We start from the raw sequence: 25485 nt of genomic DNA on the forward strand, positions 1-25485 counted from the left end.
ACAAATGCATTTATTTTAGTTTTATTTATTGTTATTTACTTATATGTTGTTGCTCTTTCACTTTTTGTTATTGCCGTTTAGCAACATTTATCAATTCATTTTTTATACATTTAAACACAGGTGAAATGGGTCTTTCTGCGTAATATGTACTTTCTACTTTTGATTGGTGTGAAGTCCAAGATGGCGGCCGCACGCTGTCGCAGCCAAACGGCGTCTCCGAAATTTCCTGAAATAAGAGCTGGATTTTGTTCTTATTGTCGGCAAATCTAGAAGATACCAGTGAAACAAAGACAGACAAGGGGAGAGATGGCAGCGGCAAAAATGAGGAAGGTAGAAGACGAGCTGGAGGAGATTAAGGTGACGTTGGGCTCAATGTCTCTGGAAATCGAGAAGGTGGCAAAGCAACAAGGACTGTTAAAGAGCATGATGGACCAAATTGAAGAGCTCAAGAATCTGGTCAAAGAGAAGGATAAGAAAATCGACTCCTTGGAGAGAAGAGTCGACGACTTGGAACAGTATTCTCGAATGGAGGACTTGATCATAACCGGGCTGGCAACCACACACCGGAGCTATGCGAGAGCAGCAGCGACAGGTGGTAACGTTATGCCCGGTGAAGGTGACGAGACCCCCGCAGAGGAACTACAAACGCTGGAGCGTCAAGTTGTGGCGTTCTTTGAGAGTAAGAACATGTCCATTCAAAGCAACAACATCGCTGCTTGTCACACCCTCCCCAGAAAGAACACCAGTTCAAAGCCAGCTATAATAGTGAGATTTGTGAATCGGAAACACAAAATTGAGCTACTGAGGCAGGCTAGGAACCTGAAGGGGAGCGACGTGTACCTGAATGAGCATCTCACGAAGAGGAACGCTGACATCGCCAGACAAGCTCGTATCCTAAGGAAAGAAAAGAAAATTCAAGCAACATGGACGAGAAACTGCAAAGTGATGATAAAGCTCAACGGAGAGGAAGCCAGGGTCGTAATGATCAAGGACCTCAAAGATTTGGACAACTACTGACAATAATGACATTGACCGTGACGGACGATAGCATGGAATATACCGGGTTGGATAGTGTGGCTACATTTAGCCTGGGACATGCGGTCGGAGTCGCTGATTCAGCTGGGAGATGGACATTGGTTCGGTATGCGAGAGAACATTGGAACGGCACCAGGGTGAGGTCTCCAGCCGGCATGGAAACCGGATTAGTAGGCTTGAGTCACCGTTTGACAGCGGAGTGGCGGACGGCCTGCTTAGGGAGTAAGCCTGGGACTGAAGTTATGGCACTTCAAAGGTATGAGAGAACTTTTTTCATCACTTGTATGGAACAAAAAAGTGACACTTTAAAATGACAGAGACATCCGAAAGACACTTATTCTCAATGGATGAGGATACAGACTATAAACTACACGATTTTGAATCTAATATTGATCCAGAAAGTAATGTGTTTAATTCCATCAATGACACTTGTGATTATTATACTGAGGAACAAGTTAGGGACAATGTTGATTTAGTTAACACATTTTCGCTTATACATTTCAACTGCAGAAGCCTTTATAAAAGTTTTACACTAATTAATGATTATTTGAACACTCTTAAAGGAAAGTTTAAGCTGATAGCCTTATCAGAGACATGGATAAATGAGGAAAGAGGCAGTGATTTCCATATTGATGGGTATGAATTATATCACATAAATAGATCAAATAAGAAAGCAGGAGGTGTGGCACTTTTCGTGGATAGTGATTTGAAATGTAAATCAGTTGATTATATGACGGTGGCAATTGATGACTTAATGGAGTGTGTAACGGTGGAAATTGAAATGGAAAGAAGGAGAAATATAATTGTCACTTGTATATATAGGAAACCTGGGTCAATGATAGAAACATTTACAGACACATTAGAAGATATATTGAGTAAAGTAAACGAAAATAAAACGTTTTTCCTCTGTGGTGATTGTAATATAGACCTTTTAAAAATATCTAGTCATAAGGCATCATCAGAATTTTTGGAGTTATTATATGGAAGAGGGTTATACCCGTTGATCACTAAGCCCAGTAGAATTACTGAAACCTCTGCTACATTAATTGATCATATCTTTACTAACAGCTTAGAAAATAACATAATAAGTGGACTAGTGATAAATGATATAAGTGACCATTTACCTGTTTTTGTGACTTTTAATTGTCAAATTAAGATAAAGAAGGAGGAAAAGGTGGATAGATACATCAGAATAAGAAAGGATGATGAAGTAAACAGGTTCAGGGTTGATCTATTGAATGAAGAATGGAAGGGGGTCTATGTGAATGAGGTAAATGCTGCATATCAGGCTTTTATAAACATCTATTTGGCCTTGTATGAAAAACACTGTCCACTGGTATTACAGCGTCAAAAAAGAAATATCAATAGAAAACCATGGATAACAAAGGGTCTAGAGAATGCATGTAAGAAGAAAAACAAACTGTACAGAGATTTTATAAAAAGCAGAACAAAGATTGCTGAAACTAAATATAAAGTCTATAAGAATAAGTTAGTATTAATTATGAGACGGGCCAAGAAAGAATATTATAATAAATTATTGGACGAAAATAAAAATAACATAAAAGGAACCTGGAACATTTTAAATAAAGTAATGGGTAACAAATCTGCATCTACAAACCTGCCTAGCCATTTCATTAATAATAATAAGACCGTAAAAGATATGAATGAGGTGGCAAACGAATTCAATTCATTTTTTGTAAATATTGGACCAAAACTGGCAGATTTAATTGAAAGACACGATGAACCAATACAGGGTGGATGGAGAGGAGATAGCAAAGTGCTGCAGTCTATGTTCTTGGGAAATGTTAGTGAAAAAGAAATAGTATCCATCGTAACAAAGTCTAAAAATAAGACATCCACTGATTGTGATGGGTTAGACATGGTTATAGTGAAAAAAACGATTGATTGTATAATCAAACCCCTCTGTTATATATTTAATCTCTCTTTTCATACAGGTATTTTTCCAGATAGAATGAAGGTTGCAAAAGTTATTCCACTTTTTAAAACAAGAGATAAACATAGCTTCAATAACTATAGACCGGTGTCATTGCTTTCACAATTCTCCAAAGTGCTGGAAAAGCTCTTTGCACAAAAATTTGACAGCTTTATTGAAAAACATCAATTGTTGAGTGAGAACCAATATGGCTTTCGACAAAATAGGTCAACATCAACTGCTTTAATGAACATAATAGAAGAGATAGCAACATCAACACACAAAAATAAATATACAATAGGGGTATTTATCGACTTAAAAAAGGCTTTTGATACTCTGAATCACTCTATTTTGATTTCTAAGCTATATACATATGGTGTGAGAGGAATGGTGCTGGATTGGATGAGAAGTTATTTAGATAAAAGACAACAGTATGTGCAGTATGCTGGTAAAACATCTGAGTATATGAATATTGAATGTGGGGTTCCACAAGGTTCCGTCTTAGGACCAAAACTTTTTAATTTGTACATTAATGACATTTGTGACGTGTCAAAATTGTTACAATTTGTTTTGTTCGCAGATGACACAAATTTCCATTGCTCTGGTTATAATTTAAAAGAATTAGCTGAAAGCATTGTACATGAAATGACAAAACTGAAAAAATGGTTTGATGAAAACAAGTTATCGTTAAATCTGGAAAAAACGAAGTTTATGATTTTTGGTAATAGAGAAAAGGATGACGAGGTCTTATTATCTATAAATGGAGTGGCAATTGAAAGAGTATCAGAATTTAAATTTTTGGGAGTAATAATGGATGACAAATTAACATGGAAACCCCATATAGCACATGTTAAAAAAAAGATTTCGAAGAGCATTTTTGTTTTAAATAAAGTAAGACCTGTGTTAGATTATGTGTCAATGCGATTACTATACTGCTCACTTATTTAAAACCATTATACATACTACAGAAGAGAGCGGTAAGAATCATGCATAATGTCAATTATAGAGAACACACAAACAGACTATTTATACATTCAAGAGTTTTGAAACTCGAAGAGATAGTGAAGCTACAGACACTATTAATCATGTTTAGGGCAAAAAGCAAAACGCTGCCAGTTAATGTTCAAAAGCTGTTTGAATGTAGTTCAGAAAGTGGGGACAGTAGGAGGAAATATGATTTCAAGCATCAGTTTGCACGAACCACTCAAAGGCAAATGTGTCCTTCAGTTGTAGGAATCAGAATGTGGAATTCGCTCCACACTGACTTAAAGTGTTGTACAAATATTTATCAATTTAAAAAATTGTATAAAAAAAAGATTATTAGACAATATGAAGAAGATGAATAGGATAGGATTTGACTTTGGAGTTATCTTTTGTTGTTGTGTTTTGTTTACTAAATATGTTTGTTCATTTGTTGCTTGTTTTGTTGCTCGTTTTTGCTTGTTTTTGTTTTTCTTGCTTGTTTTTGTTTTTTTTGTTTTTTTTGGTTATGTTTAAACTTGCATGTTAGTGCAGGTACTGGCGGTATGCGCCGATCATCAAGGATATATATATTTTTTTAATTGGATAGGGGGCAGGTATTAATAAGAATTTATTCTTCTTCCTGCTCCTTTTCGCTCATGGGTGTAAGTGATTTAATGAATTTTGGAAATCATGAATTGTGTGAACTGTACACTACCATATGCGAAACAAAATAAAATGAAATGAAATGAAATGAAATGATACCAATACTTTTGTACTTTTACTCAAGTAAATTGTGGATTCCGGACCTCAACTTGTAACAGAGTATTTCTACATTGCAGTATTGATACTTTTACTTAACACTTAACACTTTTATGTTAGTACTTCTTCCACCACTGCCAGGTTGGGAAACATTGGTTTAAGACGTTTTTTCAGTATGTTAGTTACTTCCTCCGTTTAGCAGCTTGTTTTTTGCCTTTGCGGCTGCCGCCCGGCTTACCACAGGAGCTGTTGGAGGCAGAGAAAGACTCTGGCCTTCCAGAAGAGCCCTTGGGTCCAGAGATAGACCCTGGTTTGCCAGAGTCCTTGGATCCAGAGGAGTCCTTGGATCCAGAGGAGTCCTTGGATCCAGAGAAAGAGCCTGGTTTGCCCGTAGGGCCCTCGGATCCAGAGAGCATCTTGGTCACGAGCGCGGAGACATCGGGCGTCTCCGGGCTGGAGCTCAGCATGCCGTTCATGGACCGTTCCATCTCCTTCCTCACCTCGGGGTCGGCGGTGTTGACCACCTTGGTCAGCAGGAAGACGAGCGGCACCGGGAGAACCACGGCCAGGGCGGACGGCTCCATGATCCACCCCCACGTCCCCCGCCTCTTCTCGAAGTAGGAGGGCGGGCCGGCGGACCGGAGCTGGAGCGGGTACGGCCGGAGGACCACCTCCGAGGGATCGATGTAGTTCACGGCGCGCGCCCTCGTCTTCCCCGTGGAGGCGACGTCCACGCGGACCGGTTCAAACCGGTACGCGGGCGTCACCACTTCCACCACGTGGGATCCCCAGGGGACGTCGTTCACGGTGAAGCCGCCGTCGGATCTCATAAAGCCCACGTACCGTCCTCCCTCCACCAGGACCCGGGCCGTGGAAACCCAGTCGAGCGCGTCCGCTCCCGGAACCGCCGCCCGGCCCTCGATCTTAAAGCGACGCCCGTCCGGCTGCGTTAAACCGCCAGTGGCCGGTCCCGTTTCCATGTCGTTGTAACACCACGCCTGAGCCAACATGGCCAGAAATAAAAGACAGAACACCGCTATTCTTCCCCTGAGCAACATCTTTTAAATCGTTAATACATTGTACGTAATTTGAAACGTGAAATCCTTTTAAAGGACAAATTGCATGTCATGATGACAACATTGTGATGTCACTGCATGTGACATCATCATGCAGTGATGTCATTAGATCATCTGTCCATATCTGGGCATATTGAGAGAAAGACATGTCTGTATGTATCTCCATATTTGGGCATATTGACAGAGACCTACTGACAGACTTCTGTATCTATCTCCATATTTGGGCATATTGAGAGACACAGACAGAATGTGCCCAAAATATGGAGATAGTACTGATGTCATACTGACATAGTAGTGACGTCATGGACTGGCCCCCAGGCACTCTGACCTTTTGTTAGTTTAGATTTGTTTGTTAATTTTCACTTCCTCTGAACTGAATGTGTTTAGATTGTTCTGGTCGAGAGAAAAGCTGGTTGGAAAGAGGAGGATGACTGGACATGAGTCAGACTTGGCGGTGGCCTTTTCCCCCTCATCTCTGAAAACATCTTATTTCTTACCTCATTCACAAGAAGAGCGAGGTGATTGAAGAACAACAATGGCACAGGCAGACACGCTGTTACATCTCTTGGCGGGGGGATGCAGCGGTACGCTGGGAGCGATCGTCACCTGTCCCCTGGAGGTGGTGAAGACCCGGCTGCAGTCCTCTGGCCTCGCCGTCCAGCTGGGTACGGTGGGTAGCAGCGGTGTCCTCCGACCCTCGGGCGCCGTTACACCCGGTCTGCTTCAGGTCGTACGGTCAATTCTGGAGAAAGAGGGGCCGAGGTCGCTTTTCCGCGGCTTGGGGCCGAACCTGGTCGGCGTGGCCCCCTCCAGAGCCATCTATTTTGCCGCGTACTCAAAGTCTAAGGAGATGTTCAGCAGGGTGTTCGTTCCCGACAGTGGACCCGTGCACCTGGCCTCCTCCGGGCTCGCGGGTTTCGTCACAAGCTCCCTCATGAACCCCGTGTGGATGGTCAAGACCAGGATGCAGCTGGAGACAAAAGCCAGAGGAGAGCAGAGGGCGAACGCGCTGCAGTGCGCCCGCCGGGTCTACGCGACCGAAGGGACGAGGGGCTTCTACCGGGGACTGACGGCATCCTACGCCGGCATCTCCGAGACCATGATCTTCTTCCTCGTCTACGAGACGCTGAAGAAACGCCTCGCCGAAAGACGACTCACGTCCTCCTCCCCGAACGGTGCGACGGACAAAGGAGCGTGGGACTTCTTGAAACTTATGATGGCGGCCGCTTTTTCGAAGGGCTGCGCCTCCTGCGTAGGCTACCCGCACGAGGTGATTCGGACCAGACTGCGAGAGGAGGGCAGCAAGTACACGTCTTTCTTGCAGACGACGAGGTTGATCATGGTGGAGGAAGGCTACGCAGCCTTTTACAGAGGACTGGTCCCACAGCTGATGAGACAAATCCCCAACACGGCCATCGTTCTCTCCTCCTATGAACTCATCGTCTACCTGATGGGGAATTCAAAGTGACGACGCATTTGAAAGTTTGGTTGGCCCACCACATGATGGGGGGAGGGGCACACAATGCCCAAGGCACATTGGACGAGATGTTGCCTTTCTTCTCCTTTTTTTTTGTGGGCTGCTATAGAGCACTGTTTCCGAAACAGTGGGTCGGGGGCTCAATTTTGGGTCGCAGAATCATTTGTATGGGTCACGATTAAATATCCCTTTTAAATTCCTATAATTGTTTCAATTATTTTTGTATAATATATATTATTATAACTGTCTGAAAAAGTAAAAATGTTCTTTTGGGTCTCGAGCTAAAAGGTTTAGTAACCACTGCTACGGAGACTGCTTTTTTGGTGGAATGTGAAGGCGGTTTTAATGCTATTCAAAGACACATTATGTACTTTGTGTACTAGTGTTTAAGCTAACTAAATTATTGCATGTCCTTTTGGTTATTACCACCCTTGTTAGTTTGCTTTGCTTATCAGTGGTGAATGTAAGGAGAACCATTGTTAGCAGGTTAATTCATTTTATTTATATTGAGATATCTTAGTTGCAGAGAGACTGAAAGAGACTGTTTTATCTCGCTGTCAGAGTACCTTTTTATACCCATATATGGAGATCTCTGTATCTGTCTGAGCTTTTAGCTTTTATGAGCTTGTGGTAATACCTTGAGTAAATGTACTTAGTTACTTTACACCACTGCTGATGTCATCAGTAGATGCCCATATATGGGCGTATCTGTTGAATCGGCAGTTCTGGACGACTGGATGTCCATATATGCCTATATATGGACATAATATCGGTAGGATCGGTGGGTCTGGACAACCACCTATCCGATATACATAGCATCATGTAAATGTGCTGGAATAAGCCATTCAATTCGGCAACGCATCTCTGTCATTTTAGATTTCTTTGGCAATTCAAAAATAGCAGATCTACAAGCTCATAGTGTGGCACTTTTGTGCAAATCTTTGAATATATATATTTTTAAAGCGGATATTTGTAACTCAAATCTTTGCTTCTGGACGGTCCCTGGAACTAAGTATTTTACAAATATTCGCTTTAAAAAATATATATATATATTCAAAGATTTGACACATTTTCACGATTTTTCAAAAATAGCAGATCTACAAGTTCATAGTATGAGCTTATAGATCTGCAATTTTTGAATAGCCAAAGACATCTTCAAAAGTGACACAGATGCGTTCCCGGTCTTAATGGGTTAACAGGATTCTTCTCTCCTGTCTCATACGGTATATTTGTCTGTTGTTCCAGGGACCACCTGATCCTGTGGGATCTGGACTCCTGCCTCATACAGTGTATTATTGTCTGTTGTTCCAGGGACCACCTGATCCTGTGGGATCTGGACTCGGGTTGCATCAGAGAGCGGATCAAAGCCCCCCGCGTTGAATCGCTGCTGTCCGCCAACGCAGCACCGATGCAGGGGACCCCTCCTCCCGCCCAGAAAACACGTTAGTTTTGGTTTAATACCTTCAAACAGTGGTGGGAAAAAAGTACTCTGATATTTTACTTAAGTAAAAGTAGCAATACTACCACAACATAAAAATACTCAAAATGTCACTTGTGTAAAAGTACAAAAGTATTGGCATCAAAATATTACTTAAAGTACCAAAAGTAAAAGTACAAAAATGTTGGAAAATAGCCGATCTACAAGCTCACAACCTTCCTCTGTCTCACCGGCTCTTCAATCTCCATGATCCATTATTTATTGGGCATTTGAGCCATGGAACCACCGTTTGATGAGATTTAGACGCCAAAGCTTTCAATATTTTGTTGTCGTTGGATAAGATTTTGTCCACAATTCCATCCAAGTTGTATTGATGTTGGTTCCATAGGAGAGATAACAGGCTAATGTTGATCAAAATAACAATTCTCCTACATTCTCTAATTGTGTAAATTAACTTCTTGTAAATTAAGTAATGCAGATGTTTAACAATAATTCAACTCTTGAGAGTGTTAAATGGAACCAAATTGACCCTTATGGGTCTGTTTGTTTTCATTTTACGCTCTCAAGAGTTAACGATCTAATAAGGGTCCATTTGGTTACCAACTCTCCATCATTTAGCTGGGGACCACCTGGAACCCCCTCAAGGACCACTGGTGGTGGGGGCACGGTGGCGCAGTCGGTAGCGCTGTCGCCTCACAGCTAGAAGGTCCTGGGTTCGATTCCCGCAGGGGACGCTGTGGGCGCTGGGGGCGTGTTCTCTCCTCCGCGTCATCAGTGCCCATACCCTAGGTAGGGTTGGCGAAAGGGCCTTTCTGTGTGGAGTTTGCATGTTCTCCCCGTGTCTCCTAGGGTAGGTACCCTCACAAAAAACATGCAGTAATCCTGGTCACTATACTGCCTCCCCCTGGCCAGCCGGGGTGCCTGATGGAGGGGAAGGGAACTGGTTGGAATAACGTGTTCCTTCCACGCGCTACGTCCAACCAGGGAAACTCTCCCCTGTCTAGGCCTGACCTCGACTAAGTCGACTAGTCGACTGGTTAGTCGCGGGGGGTCCGAGTCGACTGCGTGTCTCCTGGTCGAATCTAGTCAAAAAAAAAAAAAAAGTCTACACCTGCAACCACACGTAACTTCCACTTTATTCTTCTTATTCCTCGTCTTTGTATTGGTATTGTTTGTGTTGGAGCACCTCATTGCGGCTGCAGAGTTCATGTGCAACCTCTTCCAGAGAGAGAGAGACACTAGAAACTCTGCTGGAGACAAAACAAACTGTGTAGACTTGGCCCTTTGAAATAAAATGTATTTTGGCCCAATTTTTTTTTTTTTTTTGTCGACTATTGGCAATTAGTCGCCGATTAGATTCGACTAAACAAATCCTTAGTCGGGGACAGGCCTACCCCTGTCAGGTGACAAGAAGATCAGTTGGCTCTCATGCATTGAAGGAGGCATGAGCTCGGCCCTGGCCTCCCTAGGTTGGCAGAGGGAAGGTAGTGCCCTGGATTACACGCTTAGGCATTGGCACTAGGGTGAAAAAATAGGGGTTACAAAATCGTGGGATAAAAATTTTGAAAAAAATAAAAGGACCACTGGTGGTCCCCGGACCACTGGTTTGAGAACCACTGCGTTACAGTGATGTCCTGGGAGCTCACTTCTCTCTCTTCAATGTCCATGGCGTTATGCCATACATGGGCAACTGGCGGCCCGGGGGCCACATGCGGCCCCCACCTTCACTTAATGTGGCCCACAGGTTAATATCAGAATACTGATATATTATTGATTTCAGCTGTTACAATTCCAAACATGCAAACATGACCCGCTTTAATTACTTCAGTCTATATTAGTAGCTAAATGACTAGTATTACAATTCTATTGGCTTTTTTATGTCCAATGTATTTTGTATTTAAGTTCAGAAAGTTAATAAAGTATAACTAAATGCATTTTAAATTAAATAAAGATGTAATTTTTCAGGATTCCAATTAAAAAATATTAAAAAAACTAGAAAATGTGCTCCTCGGAGCACAAGTCTCCGCCAGTCCTCGGCGCCAGTCCTCTGCGGAGTCCTCGGCGGAGTCCTCGTAATTGACTGGTTTGTTCAAATGCTTGTCTGTCTTCTTCATCTTCATTGTCTTGAACAGTTTCAGCAGTTGTTCGGTGTGTTTGATCTATGTCAGTTTTCTCTAGTGCTACATAATGTATTTGATCAAGGTGGCTAATTGTTACAGTATTAAGACTTCGGCCTTGTTTTGGGATCAATTCAACTCTATAGTCCTCTTCTGTGTTACTGTTGTAGATGAGTATGCTTTCTTAGCTTTGGCCTTCTGCGCCTTTGCTTGACCAATGTTAGGTGTTCTCAGAGGGACACACACACGCACGGACGGGTGATTTGTACTGGAAGGTACTGTTCCAATCAAGACTGATTGATCCTGTCTTACCTCACTTCAAAAACATAAATGGCTTTTTGAAGTGACCCACCTATTTATAGGATTTTATTTCGTCATGCGTCCCTCTAGCCAATCAAAGGCATTGGTGTCAACATATTGACACGTGTCACGTGGAGCTTGACCAATGTTAGCTTGGCTAGGAGGGAGGTGAACACACGGCGGGACGAAGCGAAAACATACTCTCCGCCCCCGGCGGAGACAAAAACAGGATTCCAATTCAAAAATAGCAAAAATAGCCGATCTACAAGCTCAAAACGTGTCGCAGTGCGACGTGTTTTGAGCTTGTAGATTTGGCTATTTTAGCTACTTTTGTGTGACATAGAATGGCGAAGTACGGCATTAATTTACGAAAAAAGTTTAGACACGGAGATAAGAGGCGTCTGCCCCGACAGTATATGCAACGTGGCCCTCTGGAGTGAGTGTGGACATATACTGTAGTGGCCCTCTGGAGTGAGTGTGGACATATACTGTAGTGGCCCTCTGGAGTGAGTGTGGACATATAGTGGCCCTCTGGAGTGAGTGTGGACATATACTGTAGTGGCCCTCTGGAGTGAGTGTGGACATATACTGTAGTGGCCCTCTGGAGTGAGTGTGGACATATACTGTAGTGGCCCTCTGGAGTGAGTGTGGACATATAGTGGCCCTCTGGAGTGAGTGTGGACATATAGTGGTCCTCTACATCATCCCAGTTGCATCACCCCTGCATTATGCAGTAATGTCATGGGAGCTCACTTCTCTCTCTTCAATGTCCATGACGTTCTGCAGTGATGTCCCATGGGAGCTCACTTCTCTCTCTTAAATGTCCATGACGTTCTGCAGTGATGTCCTGGGAGCTGCGCACAGAGAGGGCCTCGGCCAAGAGGAGGAGGACGGAGAGGAGGGCTCAGAGGGAGAGGGAGGAGCAGAGGAGCCTGGACGGAGAGAAACACAACGCCATAGACCAGTACCTGCTGAGTGGAGACCAACAGGTATTACTGTATATATGCCTATTCAACAGGAGGAACAAAAAAAAATCCAGCAGATTGACTATTCTCTTTACATTTAATTATCTATCTCTATTAATTCATTCAATCCGGAAACGCATCTACACACGCATCTACACATGTCCAAGGACGGGTGTTTTCATTGAATCTGACGTGGTTAAAATGGAGTTTGAAGTTACAATGGGTTTGTATAGGAAGGGTGTCTGATTAAATGAATATCAAATATCTAAATACTGAATAGAGCAATGTAAAATCTGTCTGGGGTGAAACACAAAAGCCAGAGTAGACGTTTAAAATCACCCCAAACGTGTTTGAAAGTGAAATTTTCCTTTAACACATTCCCTGACAGGTATTAATTCATTCATTATGTAGCTTCTGCCAGGGGTTTTTACCTTATGTTGACCATCTTTGCAGAGCCATGGGAGCCGTGATGTGCGTGTGCATGTAAACAAAGCATGTCTGGCTGATGGGGGAGGGTCTGATCTATCCACCAGAGAAATAATTTTGTAACCCGCGATCGGCCATTTTGTTCCGGTCGGCAGTTGTATAACAGCCGTTTTCACACAAAAAAGATGCACATGTGTCATGTTTCACTAGCCAATCACAGTCCTGAATAGACTGTGATTGGCCAATCACGGTGCAGGGTTAGGGGGGTACACTGGTGGCCAATCACAGCGCAGGATTGGGGGGGTGCAAATATCCAAACCTCACATATAGGGGCGGTTTCACCGCCCAAAAAAGAGAAAGGAGTGTTTTTCGAAAAACTCATAAAGAAGGAGCGGACGGGAGTATCATTCTTTGGGATGACGTCACATCTGTCCATTCCTTCTTTCAGGGTCCTAGGATCATTCCTGAGTTGCCCTCAATATATATTTTGAAAAGACGGAGATCTCCGTCAATGTCAGGGAATGTGTTAATAACCACTTTTTTTCGTGTGTTAGTGATAGACTACACTCTTCCTGCGTGTGTTCTTCCATCAGGTGCTGGTGTGCTCCTACTTTGCCCACCACCTCAACGTGTTCGGCGTGGTGGGGGGCTCCTCCTCCCGGGACCACCTGCACACCCTGGAGGACTGCGCGTCCCTGCTGGGTCTGCGTACGGCCGCCCTCACCCGCCCCGGGACTCACCTGCTGCTGGCCGGGTACAGCAGCGCCCCCTACCTCAGCCTCTGGGACCTGACCTCTGGCACAGTTGGGTGATGCAACACTTCTCACCGTGAAACCTTTGTATCTACAAAACTACAGACTTTAGACTTTTTGAACTGAGGTTTTTGACAACAACTTTTGATTTAGTTTTAGTCATAGTCTTTTGAATAAAATTATATCTGGTTTTAGTCATATTTTAGTCACCTGGAATGTTTTAGTTTTTGTCTAGTTTTAGTCGACTAAATATCATAAGATTATAGTCGACTAAATCTACAGTTGATTTAGTCGACTAAAATGTATTGTGGCGGTGCCTTGATGGCGTCGTAATGCCTGATTTTACACTTGGTTGCATGCTGAAAATAGCCGATCTACAAGCTCACAACGCGTCGCGTTGTGAACTTGTAGATCTGCTATTTTCAGAGCGCAACCAAACATAAAATTACTTGTCTTTTAGTTCTACTGGATCTCTTCTCCACTCGTCCCTCACTAACATTTTAGTCTAGTTTTTATTTGTTGACGAAATTATCAATATAATTAGTCTTAGTTTTAAACATCGTAGCTTTGTTTTTATTTGAATGAATGAATGAATGAATGAATTGTATTTCGAACATCATTAATAAAAAGACAAATAGAATACAAAACTGTAGAAAAAAAACAACTAGAAAAAGTGCTCCTCGGAGCACAGGTCTCCGCCAGGTCAGGTACGTTATTGTGGCCTCCTGGTGGCGCTATAATAGGCCAATGTGAAAAGGGTGCCATTTGTTCAAGGGCTTTTCACTGCAATCGGACACTGCATTCATGATTTGAGGCATTTTGTTCCAAAAATATGTTTGCAGAATTAGACCTGCTGGTGGCGCTATAACAGGTGTGAAAAGGGTGGCATTTCTTCGTCGGCCTAATAGAAATGTGCGTGTGAAATTTCACGGAAATCGCAAGCTGCGTTCATGATTTGAGGCATTTTGTTCAAAACGGAACAATCCTGCAAACTTTGGAAGCCAATCTTGGGCCGGGCCAACGGTGCCAGAGATTAGCTGCTAACGGACGGACAGGACGGACGGACGGACGGACGGACGGACGGACGGACGGACGGACGGACGGACGGGGGGTAAAACATACTCTCTCGCCATGCCTTTCGGCCTGGCGGAGACAACAATGTCCGAAAAGGAGTAGGATGAAGTCTAAAACTTATAAACTCCTACCCCCTTTTTCACTTGCAATTCTCACATTTTTGAAAAAAAAAAAAAATTCACACTTAAACATCTCCACTGCATGTAAAAAAGAAAATATAAAAATAGAACAATAAAAATAACCGCAGTAATAACAGAGATACAATAAAATTAAAATAAAACCAACCCTACTAGTAGATACTCTATCTACATAGGTCAACATGGCCCCTCCTCAACCAAATATCTCTTAAATATGACACATTTATAAACCTTCTTGAAGTGATTCAAATTTGGACTTTGCTGAACCTCCAAACTCAGTTTGGTTTTCGTCAGTGAAAAAAGGTAGTCGACCAACATTTTTCGTCATAGTTTTAGTCGACGAAATCAACACTGCCCCCCCCCCCACCCTGACATGCACTTGGAATTGATGCATAAAATGTATAGTTTGACCTGTATTTTCTTCTCTTTTTTTACGTGCCCTCTGCTGTTTGCATCGCGATAACATTTCTATTAGATCAATTTAAATTGTCACCAGTTTGGATCGATTTACGATAAATAGTTACATGCCTATTACCAGTAGTAGTACATCGCCCCGGATTAAGCTGCTAAATGCCTAAAATTGTAAATGGTCTGTCCCTGTCCTCTGTCTCTCCTCCAAGGTGAGGAAGAGGCTGCAGAATGAACCAGGAGTGTGTTGTGTGTCCATCACTGATGACGCCAGCAGAGTGGCGTTCGCCGTCACGGGAACTAACAAGTAAGATAGACTTCAGCTATTGGTTGATTCGTTGATTGAACACTTTGTTGAAGGACAATTAAGAACATAAAATGTTATGTTCTCACATAAAAGACACAAATAAATTAAATAAGTAATTGGGCTTCGAAAGCGTAGATCAGACGTCACAGATGACTGACGTCACAGGCTTGTCACATAAAGTGTGAGATCCAAACTGGAACCTTGCCCTTTCAATGCGGATCCTGAGATCCACATGATTCATTTTTGTTTTTTTTATCCCTTCTTTGGTTCTTGCAGGGGCGGTTTTTGCAAGGTTCGGCGACCGCCTGGGGCCTCAACATTCAGGGGGCTCCATGAGATTTACCCAAATTATTGTTTTTTAAATATAAATAAACTGTTTTTTCATTCCATTTGAGGCCCCTCAAAAATCCCACGTGAAAATACCACAATAAGACCGCTTATTAATAATAAGACCGCCATACCGCTTGAGGGTAGGTTCAGTGACACTGAGCCGAAGCCAGGGGCCTCATACTACGGTTCTCCTGGGGCCTCCATCGTTAAGTCCACCACTGGGTTCTTGCCTGGTTGTCGGTCTTGTTTGTTGTGTTATTTGTGAAGCACTTTGCAACGTTTTTTGAGGGGTGTGTGTTATTGTCTTGGTGTCAGAGTGAAGGTGTGGGATCCGTTCAGAAGAACACATAAGAGCATCAGTGGTTACGGTGACCTGAGGATAGATGTGTCCAGTAAACTCTACCTGACGGAGGGAGGAGCCAAAGCCATTCTGCTGTCAGGTACGCTGCCGATTTTTTTATTTTTATTTTTTTCGTGTCAAGGCTAGAGACAGTACAGTAAATGGTAAAAATGTTGAATGATGCATTTATGTAGCGCTTTTATCCAACGCGCTTTACATAGATTGTGCATTACATTGATTCAACCATTCACACGCACATTCGCACACCGACGGCGGAGGAAACCATGCAAGGCACCAACCTGCTCATCGGGAGCAATTGGGGGTTCAGCGTCTTGCTCAAGGACACTTCGACACAAACTCTGGGTTAGCCCGGGATCGGTTGTAAATCGGTTGTAAATCGAAAGCCCTCACTGCCAAGGACATCTTCTGACGTATTTTTTTCTTCTTTTTTTTACGTAAAAAAAAAAAAAAGTAATACATTTTGCACACAGAACCAGAAGATAACATGATCCAAAAATGTACTGCTCCATTCACTTCCTGGTTATTCTGCATCTCCCTGTGTTTTACTATGTATTTTTGGCGAGACATGCTATTTTCAACGGCGTATGACAAGCGAACGGGGGGTCGCGATGACATATTTTTTTCTTTCGTGGAAAATCAAACTGGAGATAAATATTCTGTGACTACTTGAAAAGGTAAGAAAATTGATATGTATATATTTATTTACTCAGTGGATGAGTTAACACTGGCTGCTAACTTCGATATCTTCCGTCCAGGAGACATCAGTCTGTGGGATCTGGACAGAAGCATGGTGTTGTCTGTGTTGTCTCTGGACGCTCATGTAGACCGTCTGATGATGCTGGGAGGAGGAGGAGGAGGAGGAGGTAGGCCTGTCACAACTATTACATAATCAATTCATTGAGATAATCGTAATTATTTTGCATAACGCCCGTAATCGTTGAAATGTTGAAAAATATTCATCGATTTTCAAGCATTTTCCAAGTACCCGCTATTTTTACCTTTAACACATCCACCGCCAAGGGCTAATCTCATAATGTACTCACCAGTGCCAAGGTTTTATTGTTGTTTTTTGTTTTTTTCAGGTCGCCATAGGCCCCGTTAAAATCCTTTAGATTGCGCGATCCACTGTTTGTAAACAACGGGCACATGTCCTGGTGTCTACTCGTCGAGACCGCGTGTCAAACGGAGCCGCCATGTTTGAGTTCTGACCGTTTATGTTAACATGGGAAATGCGAGGATGAAAAACTACATGGTTTTACAGGGCTTTTTGTGTACGACTTAGAATGGAGGCCGACGGGAAACAAAAAACGGGATCGCACTTCCGGTCGACTTCCAGTGGTGTTACACTGAAAATCGTTTTTTTTTTTGAAAAAAAGGAAAAAGCACCGCAGCCCGTAGGCTACGGGATCGGCGCTTAACCATTGGATTTAACGGCCCGTAGAACTACGGGCCCGGCGGTCTATGTGTTAAAAAAAAGTATAACATTATAACTATGTCAGTCATTTCTTTGTATATTTAAGTTGTCATATATGCGCCTTTTTTTAAGTTTGCCTTTTTTACTAAAAGGCGAACATAAATAATTGTTTTCCAATGTTCCAATGTTCAATGCCAAAAAACACTAATACATTGTTAATCGCTGTTATTTGTGTGACAAAATCCTTGAATTCAAGTTTCCATGGGGTGACTAATCCATAGGGGAAAAAAAGTCATTTTTGGGGTGAACTAGCCCTTTAAAATTGTGTTATCGTGACAGCCCTAGGAGGAGGGGGAGGGTGCCACCTGCTGGCGGGACTCAGCCACAGCCCCGTCCTCGTCGCCGTCACCCTCAGCTCCTCCCACCACGCCGCCGTTACCACGGCGACCATGGCGGTCCCAAAGGAGAAGGGGGAAGAGGATGGGGAGGGGGAGAAGGAGGACCTGTTTGGGGAGTCCAGCAGCAGTGAGGATGAGGAGGACTCCTGAGACACAAAGTGCTTCTCCAACGTCCGGTCGGGGTCATTAATACATTAGGATATTAATACATACATACTGTTTAGGAGTGGTGGGTGATATTAATACAGCGCCCAGGCAGCAGTTATGGGGTTAAAGGGGAATTTTGGACCACGGTTCTCTTGCCTTTTCTATGATGTTATGATATCCTAGGATGAATGGTACAGTAGACAAATTTCATAACTCCATCCCGGGTCCACCACAGCTAAAAACGCGCGCCTATGGTCCTTGCGCTAGATCGCATATTTTGATAGATTTTTTGTTTTGTTTTGTGAGATCTGACGTTCATAGTGACGGAACACTATGCAACGTCCATTAGGGCGGCCATAGCTGAGTGGTTAGTGAGCCCGCCTAGGGAGCCAGAGGCCCAGGTACGATTCCAGGCCAGGCCAGCAAATGTGTCGATGAAATGAAATTTGTCCCTGAGTAAGACTCTTAACCCCTAATTGCTCACAGGCCCTCATTGGAAACAAGACCGCAAGGACTTTCTTGAACGGACCTGTTAAAGGAATTATCCTTATCCTTATTGTCTTGAATGCGCCCCACCGGAAGTCTCCCTAGACAAGATTGAAATCTCGTCTACCTTTTAAGTGTATTGCTCAGGGACACTTCAACACATAGACTGGGTTCCTCTGAATATGATGATGTAAATAAAGATTTAAGTCTGCAAAGTCTGCTGACAAAAGTATGTTTGTTGCCGTTTTCATTAGAATCTCTTTTTTCTTTATTTTATCTCACCAAGTAGGGAGTCTAGAGTTTTACAAAAGTCTTTTAGTTGGGATAGAGTCGAGAATAACTGATACTGTTTTCTAATATTTCAATTTCAATTTCAATTGTCTATACTTTTACTTCTACTCCACTACATCTCAGAGGCAAATATTGTACTTTTACTCCACTACAATTATTTGAAAACTTTAGTTACTAGTTACTTTGCAGATATACATTATTATATTATAAAACATACATTAACCACTTTAGCCCTATTTTATACCTAGGCTATTTGAAAATAGCCGATCTACAAGCTCACAACGCGACACGTTGTGAGCTTGTAGATCTGCTATTTTCAAACATTTTTGTACTTTTACTTTTGGTACTTTAAGTACATGTTGATACCAATACTTTTGTACTTTTACTCAAGTACATTTTGAATTCCGGACTTTTACCTGTAACAGAGTACTTCTACATTGTTGTAATGATACTTTTACTTTAGTAAAACATTTGAGTACTTTTTCCACCACTGACCAGGTGTTACGATAATACGATAATACTTTATTGTCAGTTCACACTGAAATTTGTCTTGCGACCCAGCAGCCATGTATGCAACAATAAACAGTACACACATTTGACATGACACAAGAAAACAAAACAAAATACATACATAAAGACATACAAAGACAAGAGCAATGTCCACCACTCAGCCTACCCCTGGCCTATAACTCCTAATTAAGCCTCAATGTCGTCTGATGGACAAAGGACCTCTTCAGTTTGACCTTATTGTATGTAGGAACACTGTATCTCTTTCTTGAAGGCAGCAACCTATATTCTCCATACAAAGCATGGCTAGTGTTTGAAGTGATATTCCTTGCCAACCTTATCATACTGTCATTATACGTAGATGTATAGAGCCTCTGAAGTGGTTGTCCAACAATCTTTGAACAAATGTTCAGTTGCTGCAGCAGTTGTGACTTTAAGGCTACAGACAGACATCCATACCAGGTGGTACTACAGTACTGAAGAACACTCATAATAACAGAAGTGAAAAACAAAAGAAGAATCTGTCTACTAGCACCAAAAGATCTCAGACGGCGAAGGAAATAGACTCTTTGCTTTGTCTTCTTACCCACTGATTCAATCTGGTCTTTCCATGACAGAAGGTGGTCAATTACTACTCCTAGGTATGTATACGAACATACCTGGTTGATCTGTTCACTATGAATAGTAATGGGGGATCTGTGTATCTCTAGTGAGGCACCAAAAACAATCTCCTCTGTCTTTTTTGTGTTATTGATAAGAGCGTTGTTATCACTCCACTCCACCACCTTATTTACTCTGTGTTGGTGCAGTCCAGGATCACTGGAACTATCCAAAAGAGAAATCAAAACTGTATCATCAGAGTACTTTAGAATGTATTGGTCTGGTTTGTCAGTGCGACATTCAGACAGACATTCCTCAGTACGACAGCTGTCAGTATAAAGGGTGAAAAGTACAGCTGAGCTTACACAACCCTGGGGAGCACCAACATTAGTAGTTAATGCTGCGGAGAGGGTTCTGTTCACTTTCACCCTCTGTACTCTGTTAGTAAGGAAGGAAGGAAGCATACCAGTGAATTAAGTATGGATTCAGTTCCAACTGTACCATCTTTGACACCAGAATATCAGACTGTATTGTATTGAAAGCTGAAGAGAAGTCTAAGAACAGCACCCTTGCATGATTCTTATTAGACTTATCTAGGTGTTTTGTAATGAAGTGGACCAGTGTGACAACCGCATCCTCTGTACCGCAACCTTTCTTATAAGCAAACTGACAGGGGTCGAATTTGTCTTTAGTTATACTTACAAGATGTTGCAACAGTATTCTTTCCAGTGATTTCATGATCACTGAAGTGAGAGCTATGGGTCTATAATCCTTATGTTCTTTTGGACATTGGATTTGGGGTAGTGGTTTTATGTGTGAGGTTTTCCAACACAGAGGAATTGTGTGTGTGTCTACAGAGGTTTGAAATATTGGTTGCCACACAGGAGCCAACTCGGATGCGAAGTTTTTGAGGTGTTCTATTAAACTATACGTACTGTTCAACTTCTGTTTGAATAAACCTTCTAAACTCATTTTCATCTAGTAGTGAAACATTCATCCACCACAAGGTGGTGCTAGAGTACTTCTAACATATCCATGTTGTTAACAAAGCTCCATGATAACAGAGATTAATGCTCAAATTAGTACAAACAGTAATTATGTTACTTCTGTTGAGTTAATAATAATAATAATTCAACGTGAGAATAGTATTTATGTATAATGTTCAATATGCCCACGACCTATACTTTATAAACATTGATATATGTTGTCTTGCATGATTATAAACATAATGGCCCTCATTTATCAACGGAGCGTATAAACCGGCGTATATTTTTCCATATATTCGGCCATACACCAACGTCGAAGTTACATTTATCAAAGGATCCTATACAGCTGATCCTAGCGTATATCAGGTCGGAGCTTTGATAAATCTCACGTCTGAAAACGAGCGTCATTTAAATAACACGCCCTTAAATATTCACAAAACGCCCGACTTCACGACATGAAGAACCAGAATACGACCCAAAAAAAGCATGAAAAGACAATAAGAAAGAGTTCTCCCCGCTCGCCTCGCCACGCACACGCCTCTCTCTCTCTCGCTCTCTCTCTCTCTCTCTCTCTCACTCACTCACTCACTCACTCAGTCACACACACACACACACACACACACACACACACACACACACACACACACACACACACACACGCCCGCCCGCCCGCCCGCCCAACTTTGTCTTTCATGTAATCCGTAGCGGTACAATCTTTGTTGTCACATAGGCAGGCTTGTAGCCTACATGAATGACATATTATGATACCAATCACATCGCCATGAATGGAATACGTTTGTATACCCATTTATTTAACCCATACCGAGCAGTGCGTGTTCGAGTTACACTAAATAAAGCAGTCATGAGACTCGGGCGGAATGCAGTGATCCCGTGCTGCCACGTTAATATTGGAGCGTCGGGTTTATATCCTTAACCCAGCCAGGTTGTGTAGCCTACATAACTCTCTATGACATAACCCCATAACATAGGACAAGCTACTGTAAGTTTGTAGACCTCACTGTCCATTAAAAGATGCTCGGGACTCGGGAGTCCCGAAGCAAAAGCGCTCTTATATTTTGAAAATAGCAGATCTACAAGCTCACAATGCATCGCCTTGTGAGCTTGTAGATCTGCTATTTTCAATGCAGCCAGATCTGCAATCTTATATGAATGACTGTTAAAGCAGTTTGTTTAAATGACTTTATAAAATGTTATATTTTCACAGGGATTATTTTATAGTGTATATATACATTTTGGAGTGGACATATGTGTCCAGATGCCTGTCAGACAGTCAGACAATGCTGCTCCGCAGGTCTACAATGGAATAAACGGGCGCAGCCAAAGTCAACAACTGGTCTCTATCAGACGTGAGATCTCAGCCTACGGTATACAAAGCCAACGTCAGGATATATTGATAAATGCCGAAAGGTGCGGTGATCTCGCCGTACGCCCATTATTTGGGCTGCACCGCGTTGATACATGAGGGCCAGTGTATGAGAGCGTTGTCTCATGAATGTGTTTATAATGCTTTACAGACATAACAATAATAATGATGATGTTAATAATACTAATAATGCAACTAAACACACTTGTACAACTTTGTATATTACCTTCAATACAAAACATGATAGTGCTTTACATTAAAATAAAAAAATAGCATTTGATATTGAATACTTTATTAACAGTTTGCAAATAGTACAGTGGTATGATTTTACAATGATGCTAAAAGGATAACACAAAGATCCCTAGAGGCTTGTTTTCATTGTGGTCCTGTAACAGATCTACAACCTCACAACACATTGAGATGAGCTTGTAGATCTGCTATTTTCCAATAGCCAAAGTATAAAATAGGGATTAAGTGGTTAAAGCACATAATCAATCAATAAGAAAGTTAGATGGCAAATACAATGAAATAAAATGCTTAAAACTGGTGAGAAATAGATGCATAACTTCTCTTGCACTGTTTTAAGAACAGAACAAACATTATATTAATCTACATGAAACATGGTATTAAAATGGAACAGATGGCTGTTAGATTAATGTTATTCACATTCTAATAGGCTCCCCTTTAACTATATATATGAAAATATGAATATAAATGTTTATGTAATGTCTACAGTGCATATTGGGTAGAACTTGCAAGGCAGACAACACACCAGCTAACTGATACATGGTGAACATGATGGTTTCAGCACAGAGCTCTTTCACACATCCAGTAAGTGGACCAATGACACGGTATGTCGTTCCATCCTCTGCCAGGAGAGCCAGACACAGACCCATCATAATACTCAACACAGTCTTGTTCTGCATTAGGGTACTCGTTGTCTTCATAATGAGGCTGACCAGACCTCCAGTACCTGTAGAAGTAGGAACATATAATGAATTAGGGGTGGGACGATATGGGTACCTCACGATACGATATGTATCACGATATTAGGCCCACGATAACAATATATATCACGATATCTGAAAATGCCGATATATTGCGATATCACGATATATTGCATGAAATTTCACCAACGATATATCACGATATCTGAAAATATCGATATATTGCGATGTCACGATATATTGCATGAAAATTCACCAACGATATATCACGATAGTCCTTGTATTCAATTCATAAACACATAAAATAGCACCAAACAGTGCAAAATCATCATTACACAAATACAGAGTAGGATTTTTTTTTTTTTTATATATATATTTTTTTTAATATCGATATTTTTTGGGAGGATATCGATTATTTATCGCGGGAGAAAGTATCGCGATATATCGATATATCGTCCCACCCCTATAATGAATACAATACTTTTACAAGGATGGATTTTCACTCTAAATCGTTTGTTTTTGAATCCTCTCCTCATTTTATATTCAGGGATTTTCAAACGTATTCGTTGCTAAATTAGCCGATCTACAAGCTCACAACATGTTGCATGTGTATAAGCTTGTAGATCGGCCGCTTTGGAAAATGTGTGTGATAAATTAATGAATAAATAGTTATATGTATTTAAGGCTATAGAAATGAGTGCACACAAAGTACTGATATATAAAATAAATAAAAAAAATATATATATAATTAGCCTATTTGTATGTATTTCACTAATAATGAGTGGTTCACCTGGATCTCATGACCAGTTTTGGTTATAATTACTCAGGAACAGTAATACATTGGTAGTTACCTAATTAACCCACTGGAAGCATCGTGCTGTTGCCTTATTTTTAACTCTATGGCTGCCGTGCGGCTGCACGAGTTTTTCTGTGTCTTGTCACTGTTGGGATGCTGATGCACTAGAGCAGTGGTTCTCAACCAGTGGTCCGGGGACCACCAGTGGTCCTTGAGAGGGTTCCAGGTGGTCCCCAGCTAAATGATGGAGAGTTGGTAACCAAATGGACCCTTATAGATCTTTAACTATTGAGAGTGTAAAATGTTACGCTGTCAAGAGTTAAATTATTGTTAAACATCTGTATTACTTAATGTACAAGAAGTAACACAATTAGAGAATGTACAAGAATTATTATTTTGATCAACGTTTGCCTGTTATCTCTCCTATGGAACCAACATCAATACAGTATGGATGGAATTGTGGACAAAATCTTATCCAACGATAACACAATATTCTCTTGGCTCTGAGAGTCTAAATCACATCAAATGGTGGTTCCGTGGCTCAAATGCCCAATAAATAATGGACCTTGATATGAAAAGGGTTGAAACCCACTGCACTAGAGCTGCAGGACGATATGTGAGTTATTTCATTCATTTTGTATTTAATAACTTCAAAACATAATAATCTGAGCAGTGACATCATGTTCTGAAAAGCAGCAGATCAGTTTAACAGTTGTTGGGCTACCAGTTGTTTGTTAACTGCATATAACTAGTAGATGATTTAATCATCTAGTTCACATTTATAATAAAGATCTACTGTACCTTAGCTTATTACCCTATATTACAGTATGTATAGCCTATTCATTTTAAGAAAGCTACACATTCACATGTCGTAGGGATGTTAACATGAAGTCAGTTATTATCACCAATACAGCCCTGACTATATCACACATACGTCTGTCATTAAATTGAATCACCCGATGTGACACATTGTGAGTTTGATCGGCAATAACACCATCATTAGACTTTATGGATTCACTTACTATATTAATATAATAAGTATTATATGATGGGTGACAACAATGACAAGACATGGAGGATAAAACGTTGACTGTTCTCAATCAGCATCTAACTAACACCTTATGGATTATAATAGCCTGCTTTCAATACAGGCTACCATTTTATGCAGAAATACTCCCAGTGTCTGAATACAGAGCAAGGAGGAGAGAGTCGGGTAGGAAAGAACACCTCATAGCATTTAAACAGCGTCTTCAAGCAGATGATATTATCAGACAGATCAAACTCATAACTAAAACATTGGGGTCTTTATGGCCAAACATTTGCAGCCCCTTGCAGTCATGGAGGACGCAGGATTTCAGCATAATGATTAAAGTCAGCCTGTCGCCTCACCGAGTTTCAGAAACACAGTAAAAAAACATTCATTTTAACCATGAACGTGACTTTGTCAAGTAAACACACACTTACTTTGAATAACAACCTCTTGTTTTTTGGAAAAAAAAATTGCTTAGAAATATATGTGCGTGTTGGCCTTTATCTTACTTACATATTATATTACTTATTACTTATACTGTTTTTCTTCATATTCCATACCGTTGCTGTCGGGTGGAAACCCAGGTGTCCAAAACCATTTATTTTTCATTATTATTTTAAAAACATTTTAAAATGTTGAAA

General features: G+C 41.5%; 3 protein-coding genes across 6 annotated transcripts in view; 1 reads left to right on the forward strand and 2 right to left on the reverse strand.

Moving 5' to 3' along the window:
• Window positions 1-4872: 4872 nt before the first annotated feature.
• On the reverse strand, window positions 4873-5700 carry LOC308102173 (endoplasmic reticulum membrane protein complex subunit 7-like; the record flags this gene model as incomplete). The annotated part of the gene is made up of 1 exon (XM_080451773.1): window positions 4873-5700. One exon carries the CDS (start codon window positions 5698-5700, stop codon window positions 4873-4875), a length of 828 nt encoding a protein of 275 aa, XP_080307899.1.
• A 601-nt stretch (window positions 5701-6301) lies between these two features.
• Window positions 6302-7234, forward strand: LOC308101726 (solute carrier family 25 member 33-like; the record flags this gene model as incomplete). The annotated part of the gene is made up of 1 exon (XM_080451181.1): window positions 6302-7234. The coding sequence occupies one exon, from the start codon at window positions 6302-6304 to the stop codon at window positions 7232-7234; it is 933 nt and encodes a 310-aa protein (XP_080307307.1).
• A 15163-nt stretch (window positions 7235-22397) lies between these two features.
• LOC308101253 (CD209 antigen-like protein C) overlaps window positions 22398-25485 on the reverse strand; it is a 111665-nt gene continuing 108577 nt past the window's right edge. For all 4 annotated transcript variants that reach the window (XM_080450653.1, XM_080450658.1, XM_080450657.1 and 1 more), the window contains one exon: window positions 22398-23044. In XM_080450653.1, the coding sequence (XP_080306779.1) occupies window positions 22876-23044 (169 nt within the window). In that variant the 3' untranslated portion in view covers window positions 22398-22875. The remainder of the gene's footprint in view (window positions 23045-25485) is intronic.

The sequence above is a fragment of the Gymnoscopelus braueri genome, assembly GCF_963280865.1.
Source record: "Gymnoscopelus braueri genome assembly, chromosome: 15".
NCBI lineage: Eukaryota > Metazoa > Chordata > Actinopteri > Myctophiformes > Myctophidae > Gymnoscopelus > Gymnoscopelus braueri.